This window comes from Mustelus asterias, unplaced genomic scaffold, assembly GCF_964213995.1.
Source record: "Mustelus asterias unplaced genomic scaffold, sMusAst1.hap1.1 HAP1_SCAFFOLD_250, whole genome shotgun sequence".
Taxonomy (NCBI): domain Eukaryota; kingdom Metazoa; phylum Chordata; class Chondrichthyes; order Carcharhiniformes; family Triakidae; genus Mustelus; species Mustelus asterias.
Window position 1 is genome coordinate 471,143 of NW_027590219.1, and position 13,603 is coordinate 484,745.

At 45.3% G+C, this 13,603-nt stretch overlaps 1 protein-coding gene across 1 annotated transcript in view; it reads right to left on the reverse strand.

Annotated features, from left to right (window-relative positions):
* LOC144485949 (uncharacterized) overlaps positions 1–13,603 on the reverse strand; it is a 73,473-nt gene that overhangs the window by 18,399 nt on the left and 41,471 nt on the right. The window contains exon 9 of the mRNA XM_078204022.1: positions 2,591–3,004. Coding sequence (XP_078060148.1) covers positions 2,591–3,004 — 414 coding nt within the window. The remainder of the gene's footprint in view (positions 1–2,590; positions 3,005–13,603) is intronic.

Below are 13,603 nucleotides of genomic sequence, written 5' to 3' on the forward strand. Positions count from 1 at the left end.
CTCCAAAGCCTCCACATCCTTCTGGTAGTGTGGCGACCAGAATTGAACACTGTATTCCGAGTGCGGCCTAACTAAGGTTCTATAAAGCTGCAACATGACTTGCCAATTTTTAAACTCAATACCCCGGCCGATGAAGGCAAGCATGCCGTATGCCTTCTTGACTACCTTCTCCACCTGCATTGCCACTTTCAGTGACCTGTGTACCTGTACACCCAGATCCCTTTGCCGATCAATACTCTTAAGGGTTCTGCCATTTACTGTATATTTCCTATCTGTATTAGACCTTCCAAAATACATTACCTGACATTTGTCCGGAATAATAAAGGATAACATTCCATTTGTCAGAACTTTGATTTATTTGAACTAAGATTTATGGGGTTCTCTTGTTTACAATAACCTCCCTAATCGTAAATCACACCAGGTTCCAGTGTCTTAACCATGTGGCAAGAAAGAACACTTTAAATCATGAATTCAGAAAGTTTATTAATCATTAAAAATGTAACAAGTCAGAAAGATAAAAAACAGAATGTCAATTAACAATTAATAGAGAAAGTTTAACATTAACAATTGAACAGACTTCTCTCCATCCCTCTCAGACCAGGACATGAAGTGACCGCTCCAAAAACATGGATAACTTGTAAAACCAACAGCTCTCCACACCTCTCTGTAAACATATCTCTCTCCACCTCTCTCCCAAATTGCCTTCTCAAGACCACGTTTTTATACTTTAAAAATGTCAAAAGACCATCTTAGCCAATTCCCATAAATCTTCAATTCTGAACTAAAATAGACAGATGAGTCTTCAGGCGATTTAAAAACAAATGAACTGTCTGCTGAAAGGGTTAACGTTTCGACAGAACCTAAAGGGGTGGGGAGTGAGCAGCAAAAACTTGGCCCACAATTACGTCACTTTACACAAGTTTAAAACAAAACAAATGATTTTAAACATCATCTATTAATTTTTTTGTTTTATTCCTCAACCTACTTAATTTGATCAGTTTTTGTTAGGGATGGGTAACTTCTGTTCTTTATAAACTGATTCACTCATTTTGTTAATCCTACATGGGCTCAGAGAATCAGAACCCAGACTTTATCATCCTTATCCTTTTTCTCCCTTTGCCACCACTCCCTCTGTTTTGCGGGAGGGTCGTGGGAATTCCAATCAGACCGAATCATTTTATCATAAAAATAAAATACTGCGGATGCTGGAGTCTGAAACAAAAACAGAAAATGCTGCAAGATCTCAGCAGGTCTGACAGCATCTGTGGAGCGAGAATAGAGCCAATATTTCGAGTCTGGATGACCCTTTATAAGAGCTCTTACGAAGTGTCATCCAGACTCGAAAGGTTGGCTCTATTCTCTAATCATTTTAATCGATAAGTTTCTTGTTCTTAGTTCCCGGGTTCCTGGCGCTGTGAGGCAGCAGTGCTAACCACTGTGCCACCGTGCCGCCCCAGTTTAATTCTAACTCATTCTGAGTAAATATTCTCACCAAGTCCTCTGTTGGGGCCCTGCTTAGCAGTTTAATGGTCCGTGATTGCAGAAACTGAGCAGTCACAGGAATGTGGTCACGATAGTCCAGTCCCACAATGCCTCACATTCAATCTGCAGTCCTTCAATTATAACAGAATATGTGGCTGTATGTAGCTGCCTCGGCCATGGTCAACCCCAACACTGCCTTCCTGAACTGCTGCAATGCCTGAGGTGTAGGTACACCCACAGTGCTGTTAGGGAGGGATTTCCAGCTACACATTCCAAAACTTTCACTAGACTGTAGATGGATACCAGATTGATATATTCCATTCAACCACACCCAAGGTGAGTTATTCCAATTCCTTTATTGTCCAGGACAATATATTCACAATATCTTTAAAACAGAAATTAAACATTCCCATTTGATTTCAGGTATTAACATATTCTGTTAGTTTGTTCTTTATTGTCAATGTCAGGCTGGGGTTGTTCCTCTTGGAGGAAAGGAGGTTGAGGGGAGATTTGATAGAGGTGGACAAGACTCTGACAGGTTTAGATGAGGTGGACAAAGAAAAGCTGTTCCCATTAGCTGATGGCACAAGAATAAGGGGGCATAGAGTTAAGGTTTTGGGTCAGAGATGCGGGGGGGGGGGGGGGGGGTATATGAGGAAGAATATTTTGATGCAGCGAATGATAATGACCTGGAACTCGCTGCCTACGAGGGTGGAGGAAGTGGAGACAATAAACAATTACAAAGGAAATTGGATGGACATCTGGGGGAGTTTCAAACAGAAATAGTGACTAAATATTTCTTAACTTCCTAACACCCTGTTACTCTGTGATCCGTCTGAAATTTGAAACCAGGTATTCGCAACAAGACTCAAAGAGCATCAGTCCACTGGAGGCAAAGTCATGAGACCGGCCAGTCCAGCAGAAAGAAACCCCCCGACCATCCCCATTGACCAACTGTGAGAATGAACAAAACGCAGTCCTGGATGTAATTGAGAGCAGAAACAATAACAGCAGAATCCAACCCCTGTCATCACTCGTGAACTCGCTGGTGTCTCAGCAGGTGGGATGACCGACTGAATCTCTTCTCACACACAGGGCAGGTGAAGGGCCTCTCTCCAGTGTGAACTCGTTGGTGTGTCCGCAGGCAGGATGACCGAGTGAATCCCTTCCCACATTGAGAGCAGGTGAATGGCCTCTCCCCAGTGTGAACTCGCTGGTGTGACAGCAGGCTGGATGAATCACAGAATCCCTTCCCACACTGAGAGCAGGTGAACGGTCTCTCTCCAGTGTGAATTCGCTGGTGTGTCCGCAGGTGGGTTGACTGAGTGAATCCCTTCCCACACTGAGGGCAGGTGAATGGCCTCTCCCCAGTATGAATGCGCTCATGTGCCCGCAGATTGGATGACCGAGTGAATCCCTTCCCACACTGAGAGCAGGTGAATGGCCTCTCCCCAGTGTGAACTCGCTGGTGTGTCTGCAGGTTGGATGACTGAGTGAATCCCTTCCCACACTGAGAGCACGTGAACGGTCTCTTCCCAGTGTGAACTCGCTGGTGTGTCTGCAGGCTGGATGACTGAGTGAATCCCTTCCCACACTGAGAGCAGGTGAATGGTCTCTCCCCAGTGTGGTTGCGCCGATGAGCTTCCAGCTCATTTGGGTATCTGTATCCCTTCCCACAGTCCGCACATTTCCATGGTTTCTCCATGGTGCAGGTGTCCTTGCCTCTGTCTTGGGTGGACAATCAATTGAAGCCTCATCCACACACAGAACACGGATACAGTCTCTACCCGCTGAGAATGGTGTGATAGTTATTCAGGCTGTTTAACTGGTTAAAGCTCTTTAGTCAGTGCACTGGAACACTCTCACTCCAGTGTGGCAGAGTGTTGGTGCTTTTCCAGTCACACTGATGTTTGAAATCTTTTCAAATCAACAGACCGGACAATCATTTCTCCTTCTCGATTCAAAGTCCGATGATATTCAGCTCCCAAGGAATATGACTCTGTCAGATCTAGACGTGATGTTTGAGATTTCGGGCTGTGATTCCTCTTTCAATATCCTGTGAAATGAGTTTACACATATCATCAGTGTCAGAACAGGATAGAAATTCAGAATAGGATTCTATTTAAAAATGAAAGTGGATGGGCACTTGAAGGAAATAAACTTTCAGGAGAATGGGGATGTAGAGTGGGAATGGGACTGGAATGTTATACAGAGAGTCAGCCTGGACTCGAGTTACCAAATTGATTCCTTCTGTGCTGTAATGACTTTATGATTGGAAATGTATAACATTGCTACAGTATTATATTACAATGCAAGAAATAATAATAAATGTATTTTATTACAGAAACATAAATTATATATCTAATCTGGGTACCATATAATAACACGAGACATATCTCTGTTCTATATTAATTTACTGTCCCCTTAAATGTCAGCCATCTCCTGCCCTTTAATTGTGTACATGAGGAAAGAGACCATCCTTTTAGACAGAAAGAAGATTAACATTTCAGGGTGGGCAGAATGAATTACAGGGAATAAAAATGTATCAGATTTTGTTGGTCAATATAAGCTCAGAATGGGGGAGGTGGCTAGATGGGTGGAGAACTGCCTTGGTCACAGAAGACAGAGGGTGGTAGTGGAAGGGTCTTTTTCCGGCTGGATGCCTGTGACTAGTGGTGTTCCGCAGGGCTCTGTATTGGGACCTCTGCTGTTTGTGATTTATATAAACGATCTGGAAGAAGGTGTAACTGGGGTGATCAGTAAGTTTGCGGACGACACAAAATTGGCAGGACTTGCAGATAGTGAGGAGCATTGTCAGAAGCTACAGAAGGATATAGATAGGCTGGAAATTTGGGCAAAGAAATGGCAGATGGAGTTCAATCCTGATCAATGCGAAGTGATGCATTTTGGTAGAAATAATGTAGGGAGGAGCTATACGATAAATGGCAGAACCATAAAGGGTGTAGATACGCAGAGGGACCTGGGTGTGCAAGTCCACAGATCCTTGAAGGTGACATCACAGGTGGAGAAGGTGGTGAAGAAGGCATATGGCATGCTTGCCTTTATAGGACGGGGCATAGAGTATAAAAGTTGGGGTCTGATGTTGCAGATGTATAGAACGTTGGTTCAGCCGCATTTGGAATACTGCGTCCAGTTCTGGTCGCCACACTACCAGAAGGACGTGGGAGCTTTGGAGAGAGTACATAGGAGGTTTACCAGGATGTTGCCTGATATGGAGGGGCTTAGTTATGAGGAGAGATTGGGTAAACTGGGGTTGTTTTCCCTGGTAAGACGGAGGATGAGGGGAGACTTAATAGGTATATAAAATTATGAAAGGCATAGATAGGGTGAACGGTGGGAAGCTTTTCCCCAGGTCGGTGGTGACGTTCACGAGGGATCAGAGGTTCAAGGTGAAGGGGGGGAGGTTTAACACAGATATCAGAAGGACATATTTTACACAGAGGGTGGTGGGGGCCTGGAATGCGCTGCCGGGCAAGGTGGTGGAGGCGGACACACTGGGAACGTTTAAGACTTATCTAGATAGCCATATGAACGGAGTGGGAATGGAGGGATACAAAGAATGGTCTAGTTGAGCCAGGGAGCGGCATGGGCTTGGAGGGCCGAAGGGCCTGATCCTGTGCTGTATTGTTCTTTGTTGTTAGAAGTGGAAGGGAAATGATCTCCAGTGGAAGAGAAACAATTCCTGAACATTGTAAGACTAAGCTGGTAAATCAGCAGTGAATAGAGTTGTGAAGTGGTAAAGACCTCATCAAGACATAGCTTGCGGAAATAATAGTTAAAATACACCCATTATTAGAGGCAGAGGAAGGTAGACAATGGCAGAGAGCTGATCAGGGAGGGCAGAGGTGAAACAGAGAAATGGATGGCCGTTTAAAAATTCATAAAAAGCATGGTTAGTAAGTTTGCAGACGATACTAAATTAGGAGGTATCGCTGATAGTGAAGAAGGTTATCAAAAATTACAGGGGGATCTTGATCAGTTGATCGGTTAGGGAAGTGGGTCGATGATTGGCAAATGGATTTTAGTACAAATAATAGAGTACAGAGGCACAACCTCAGGCTAAAGGGACAATCCTTTAAAACAGAGATAAGGAGGAATTTCTTCAGCCAGAGAGTGGTGAATTTGTGGAACTCTTTGCCGCAGAAGGCTGTGGAGACCAGGTCATTGACTGTCTTTAAGAAAGAGATATGTAGGTTCTTGATTAATAAGGAGATCTGGGGTTATGGGAAAAAAGCAGGAGAATGGGGATGAGAAAAATATCAGCCGTGATTGATTGGCGGAGCAGACTCGATGGGCAGAGTGGCCTAATTCTGCTCCTATGTCTTATGGTCTTAAGTGTGAGTGTTGCATTTTGGAAAGTCAAATCAGGGTAGAACTTATAAAGTGAATGGTAAGGCCCTGGGGAGTGTTGAGGAACAGAGGAACCCAGGAGTACAAGTATATAGTTTGTTGAAAGTGGCGTCACAGGTAGACAGAGTGGTGAAGAAGGCATTTAGCACACTGGCCTTCATCAGTCAGGGCACTGAGTATAGGAGTTGGGACATTATGTTATCGTTGTATAAGTCGTTGGTGAGGCTGCACTTGGAGTATTGTGTAGAGTTTTTGTAACCCTGTTATAGGAAAGACATTGATAAACTGGAAAGAGTGCAAAGAAGATTTATGAGGATGTTGCCGGGACTAATGGGCCTGAGTGATTGCGTGAGGTTGGACAGGCTCGGGTTTATTCCTTCGAACGTAGGAGAATGTGGGGTGACTATAATGAGGTGTATTAAATAATGAGGGGCATAGATTGGATGAACCCACATTGTCTTTTTGCCAGGGTAGGAGAATTGAAAACTAGAGGGCATAGGTTTAAGGTGAGAGGGGAAAGATTAAAAGGGACCTGAGGGGCAACGTCTTCATGCAGAGGGTGGTGTGTACATGGAATGAGCTGCCAGAGAAAGTGGTTGAGGCAGGTTCAAACAGCAGGTTTAAACATTTAAAAAGCATTTGGATAAGTACATGAATTGGAAAGGATTAGAGGGATATGAGCCAAACATGGGCAATTGGGACTAGCTGGGAGGGCACCATGGTTGGCATGGATCAGTTGGGCCGAAGGGTCTGTTTCTGTGCCGTATTGCTCTATGACTCTATGTGCTGGCTGCGTCAGCATCTATTGCCCTTGAACTGAGTGGCTTGCATTGCTGGGGGATGTAGTAATTTCCTTCTTTAAAGGACATTATTAAATTGGATGAATTTTTACAACAATTGTCATCAATGGACTTCTAATTCTAGATTTGTACTGAATTCAAATTTCAACATCTGGCCATTGTGGGATTCGAACCCAGGGTTCACAGTGTATTGCCCTGGATCCCTGTATTACTAGTCCAATGACACTAACACTGCACCATTGGCAAAGGAGCCACAATAGCCCGAGATCCATGGAATCAGAGCATGCTCTAAATTTAAATTAATGCTCACCAACACTCACCCCAAAACAATTTCACTGTTTTCAACATTTTAAATCTGCTGGAGTCTACATCTGCAAAGATCTCAGAGAGTTTGGTGTCCGGGAAAAATGTTGCAATCTTCAAATCTTCGCCGTGTAAATGAGGAAAGTTATAGGTGTAATTCAAGGTTTGTAATTCAGGACAGACAAACATTTCTTTTGGTCTGAGTTTGCTGTGAGTAAATCCTCCCCTTCTAACCCCCTGTAAAAGGAGTTTCCAAAATCCATCAGCATTTGTCCAGAACAGAAATTCAAAACATTCTCTCCTATTGCTTGCACAGAATTACTTTAGTGGGACAAAATTGCAGTGGAGGCAGTTCAGAGAAGATCCAGTTGGTTGATTCCTTTCAGGTTGAGCAGTTTGGGCCTGTACTCTTTGGAGTTTAGAAGACTGAGAAATAATCTTATTGAAACATCTGGGAATTTAAGGGTGGCATCGTGGTTAGCACTGCTGCCTCACAGCACCAGGGTCCCAGGTTCAATTCCGGCCTTGGGTCACTGTCTTTGTGGAGTTTGCACATTTTCCCCATGTCTGTGTGAGTTTCCTCCGGGTGCTCCGGTTTCCTCCCACAGTCCAAAGATGTACGGGTTAGGTGGACTGGCCATGCTAAATTGACCCTCGTGTCAGGGGGATTAGCAGTGTAAAAGCAGGGGGTTGTGGGGATGGGGCCTGGGTGGGATTGTGGTGGATACAGACTTGATGGGCTGAATGGCCTCCTTCTGCACTGTAGGAATTCTATGATTCATATGATATAAGGTGCTTGACAACGTAGATGCTGAGAGGATGCTTCCTTTGGTGCGGGAATCAAGGAAAAATAAAGGATTTAAGGTTAAGATGGAGAGATCTTTTTTCTCAGTGGCCTGTTGATCTTTGGAACTCTGTTTTCACCAGAGAGGATTGGAGGCAGGTCATTGAATATATTCAAAGCTGAGGTTCTGAACCACAAGAAACTCATGGGTATGGATGGGGTGGGGGTAGCAAAGTCATAGAGATTTACAGCATGGAAAACGGCCCTTTGGCCCAACTTGTCCATGCCACCTTTTTTTAAAACCCCTAAACTGGTCCCAATTGCCCGCATTTGGCCCATATCCCTCTCTACCCATCATACGCATGTAACTATCTAAATGCTTTTTAAAAGACAAAATTGTACCTGCTTCTACTACTACCTCTGGCAGCTTGTTCCAGACACTCACCACGCTATCGAATTACAATGGGATCTTGATCAATTGGACCAGTGGGCTGACGAATGGCAAATGGAGTTTAATTTAGACAAATGCGAGGTGATGCGTTTTGGTGGATTGAACCAGGGCAGGACTTACTCAGTTAATGATAGGGAGTTGGGTAGAGTTACAGAACAAAGAGATCTAGGGGTACATGTTCATAGCTCCCTGAAAGTGGAGTCACACGTGGACAGACTGGTGAAGGCGGCATTCAACATGCTTGGTTTCATCGGTCAGAACATTGAATACAGGTGTTGGGACGTCTTGTTGAAGTTGTACAAGACATTGGTAAGGCCACACTTGGAATACTGTGTGCAATTCTGGTCACCCTATTATAGAAAGGATATTATCAAACTAGAAAGAGTGCAGAAAAGATTTACGAGGATGCTACCGGGACTTGATGGATTGAATTATAAGGAGAGGCTGGATAGACTGGGACTTTTCTCTGGAGCATAGGAAGCTGAGGGGTGATCTTTTAGAGGTCTATAAAATAATGAGGGACATAGATCAGCTGGTCAATATCTTTTCCCAAAGGTAGGGGAGTCTAAAACTAGAGGGCATAGGTTTAAGTTGAGAGGGGAGAGATACAAAAGTGTCCAGAGGGACATTTTTTTCACACAGAGGGTGATGAGTGTCTGGAACAAGCTGCCAGAGGTAGTAGTAGAGGTGTGTACAATTTTGTCTTTTAAAAAGCATTTAGACAGTTACTTGGGTACGATGGGTATAGAGGGATATGGGACAAATGCGGGCAATTGGGATTTTAATATAAAGACGGCATGGACAAGGAGGGCCGAAGGGCCTGTTTCCATGCTGTAGACTTCTCTGACTCTATGACTCTCTGTGTGAACAAATTGCTCCTCTGGGTACTTTCGTATCGCTCCCCTCTCACCTTAAACCCTTGCCCTCTAGTTTTTGACTGCCCCACCTTTGGGAAAAGCTATTGACTATCTAGCTGATCTGTGCCCCTCATTATTTTATAGACCTCTATAAGATCACCCCTCAGCCTCCTACGCTCCAGAGAAAAGTCCCTGTCTATCCTACCTCTCCTTATAACTCAAACCATCAAATCCCGGTAGCATCCTAATAAATCTTTTCTGCACTCTTTCTAGTTTAATAATATCCTTTCTATAATAGGGTGACCAAAGACAATACAGCACAGGAACAGACCCTTCGGCCCTCCAAGCCCGTGCCACTCCCTGGTCCAAACTAGACCATTCTTTTGTATCCCTCCATTCCCACTCCGTTCATGTGGCTATCTAGATAAGTCTGAAATGTTCCCAGTGTGTCCGCCTCCACCACCTTGCCCGGCATTGCTCCTCTGGGCACTTTTGTATCTCTCCCCTCTCACCTTAAACCCTTGCCCTCTAGTTTTAGACTGCCCCACCTTTGGAAAAAGATATTTACTATCTCGCTGATCTGTGCCCCTCATTATTTTATAGACCTGTATAAGATCACCCCTCAGCCTCCTATGCTCCAGAGAAAAAAGTCCCAGTCTATCCAGCCTCTCCAAAGTAGACATGATCTTATTGAATGATGCAGCAGGCTCGATGGGCCGAATGACTGGCTCCTTTTCCGAATTCTTATTCCGATGTTCTTGGATAGCTGCGCATGCGCCCTGCTACCTATTGTCCCTCTGAAGGTCGAGGTTCTGAACCAGCCCCTGAAACCACGCCCATTGTGACCCGCCACCGACGGCAGCGCATGCGCTCTCCTTCCCCGCTGAAACAAGATGGCGACCGAAAACCGGAGCCTGTTCGCGGGAAAAAACCCCGGGAGCTGCAAACCCGGAACCGGCATGGTCTTATTCAGGCCTTGCAACCTGGAGCGGGCATTTCTGAAGCCTCCGCTCCCTCCCCACCCCGACTCCATTCCTCCCTCCGCCACACTGACTCTCACCCGCTGGAAAAAGCGTACCCTGCACTCGCAGGGCTCCGAGCAAAGTGGCACTGCGCACACTCCAGATTCAGCACTGCGCCTGCGCAATAGGCTCCTGTGGAATGAAGAGGACACTTTCCCACCCGCAGGCGTGCTTGGGAATTAACTGCGCCATTGTCAAAGACATAATAGAAAACTATCTGGTGCAATTGAGATGAATTAATTTTTTTAATACATTCCTCTGAATTTGTGATTAATTGGCCTGTGTACTAAGCAGATATTAATGTTCCACTTAAAATTAAAAGAGAAGGTGCAGGAAAAACGCAGCAGGATTGAGAGAGAACCCACAGAGGCAAGTTATGAATAGAGTTCAGACTGAAACAACAATAAAAAAACCCACACGGGGGACCAGGAACTGAGTTCTGCATCCAACAGACAGCCTGATTTAAGCCAGCTCCTAACTGTGTTTCTAAACTCGAACCTATAAAACAGTAACACAGAAACAAAACTCTGTAGAGATTGTTTCTGGGACAAAGAAAATAAATACTGGAGATAGTCATCAGGCCAGACAGCCTGTGAGAGTCACAAACAGAATTGAGGGTTCAGGTTGCTGACCTGCCCTCAGTCTGCAATTAAACATTTAGAGTTAGTCACTGACTAATGGCGGTCACAATTCCCACAATGCTCGGCGCCTCAGAAACCCCTCCATTCAAAAGTTGTTCGCCAGAATTCACTAATCATAGAATCCTTACAGTGCAGAAAGAGGCCATTCGATCCATCGAGTCTGTACTGGAACGGCAACAATATATTCTGCACCCTACTCTTTTCCTTTCCCCCTATGTACTCTATCAATTTACTTTTTTTCTGTATAGCACGCAGGAAATAATACTTTTCACTGTATCCCAGAACATGCGACAATAATAAATCAAATTAGACACTACATATCTTGGACACCAAGGGACAAATTTACCTAACCTGCACATCTTTGGGCTATGAGAGAAAAAACGGAGCACCCAGAGGAAATGCACACAGACAGAGGAAGATTGTGCAAACTCCACACATGAGGTGGAGATGCCAACGCTGAACTGGGGTAAGCACAATAAGAAGCCTCACAACACAAGGTTAAAGACTAACAGGTTTATTTGGAACCACAAGCTTTCAGAGCGCTGATGAAGGAGCAGTGCTCTGAAAGCTCGTGATTCCAAATAACCAAAAGAGAAAATGCTGGAAAATCTCAGCATGTTTGGCAACATCTGTAAGGACAGAAAAGAGCTGACATTTCGAGACCAGATGACTCTTTGTCAAAGCTTTGACAAAGGGTCATGTGGATTCGAAGCATCAGCTCTTTTCTCTCCTGACAGATCCTGCCATATCTGCTGAGATTTTCCAGCAATTTCTCTTTTGGTCTCAAATTCCAGCATCCGCAGTAATTTGCTTTGATTCCAAATAAACTTATTGGACTTTAACCTGGTGTTCTGAGGCTTCTTACTGTGCAAACTCCACAGAGACAGTCACCCACCGCTGGAATCGAACCCAGACTCAGTGAGGCAGCAGTGCTGACCGCTGTGCCACAGTGAAGGTAGTTTGCCGCAAATTTCGGGTGATAACAATGGGCTGGATGTTGCTCAGAATGTGGAGCACTGCAGCAAAGTACAGAGAGAGAGAGACAGAGCAGCAGACTGGACTGAGAAATGGAGTCTGCAGACTGGAACTGGCAGCATGAGGAGAGGTTATTTAGTCTAACACTCACAGCAATCTACAACCCACCCCCATTACAGAGACAGTGAGACAGAGATTACAAACACTCACCAACACAGCTCCACTGAAACGTCCCAGGAAAAAGGGGGAATCTGTGGCAGTTCCTGTCCTGATATAGCCCCAGGACTGTCACTCAAACCCCCAACCCGGCCCAGTTCACAGCTCAGCCTCTCAGCTTGCAGCTTCCTGCACCTTGAGCCAACCCTATCCAGGTGTGGGAGGGATGTGGAACCCCAGAGTGGGGGGAGGGGTGACCTCCTGCTGTGCCCCAAATAGTTTCTCCTTCCCCTCCCCCTTGGCGCTCTAAGGTCTGAATGTGGATGTGTTGATGGACATTGCAGAGCCTCACTGAACTGTGCCTGTACCTTATCCTGGGTCACCCCCTCCCCCTGGGTTCAGTGTGTTCAGTTCCCTGCTTCTTTCCCTGCTGAACCTTCAGTTAATCAAAAACAGAAAGTGCTGGAAAACCTCAGCAGGCCTGACAGCATCTGTGATCATCCAGACTGGAAGCATTAACTCTATTCTCTCCACAGACGCTGAGATTTCCAGCATTTTCTGTTTCTGTTTCAGATTCCAGCACCCGCAGTATTTTGCTTTTATCTTCATTTAAACACGCATTCTTTGACGGCCTTTACCCTCCGTGCTCCTTTCCAGAGCTTCCCACCTTCTGCTATTGTCCCTGACTCCCACATTAACCCTGTCATTCCTCCCCTTTACCCCGCTCACCCTGTCTGAAGTCAGGCTCAGAGTTTTCCCGCCATCTCCCCCTCCCCCAGCCTCCACATCCCAACACCCGGAATCTCTAACCCAGCGGTTCCAGTTTGTCTGGTTTGAGTTCAGATTTGCCGCAGCACCGACAGGATTTCACTTCAAACCAGCCGGAACTGACTGCTCACAAATCCCCAAATGTTTCTCCAGCAGCCCGGGCTTGTTAACGTTGTTTAAAGTCAGCGCCCAAATGCAGTTACTCTCCTCAGTTTAAAAAACTCCTCCGTTTAATCTAAGGTATTATTCGCACCAGACATAAACACAAAATTGTGAACGTTACCCACCGCCCCCCTCCCCCACCCGGCCACCCAGACCCGAGCTGGGGTGTCCTGAGGAAGAGACATCTGTTCCAGGTGTGACAATTCTTACACATTGTCTGGTTGACATCAAACGGAAAACGCTGGAATTATTCATGAATGAAAGCAAATTGCTGTTTTTGTCAAAGGGGTCACCTGGACTCGAAACCTCAGCTCTTTTTGTCTCCTGCCAGACCTGCTGAGATTTTCCAGCGTTTTCTCTTTAGGCTGGAAATACTCAACAAGTCAGGCAGCCTCTGTGGAGAGAGAAACAGACTGAATGTGACCTGTCATCGGAACTGGGAAATATATTATTATTTCTCGCAACTGAAAGAGACACTTTACCGCCTTCAGAACAAAACTGAGCTCAACAATTTTACACCTCAATCTCTGCCCCCATTGTGTTCTGTGTTTCGTTGCTGCTTTTTTCACCTCATTTCCCTCTTGTTTTCTTTACTTTACATTCAGACTATCGCTAACCTGCTATTCACACCTCATCCAGAACATCTTTTGTGTCTTTACTTGTCCCATTACCACTCGTTTTGGTCTTGGGCCGTGAAACATTTTGTCAGTTTGCAAATCTTTCATGTTGTTCTTCTCCACCTCCCTCTCTCAATTCTTCATAGGTCAGGCTTTGACAAAGGGTCATCTGGACTCGAAACGTCAGCACTTTTCTCTCCTGACAGATGCTGCC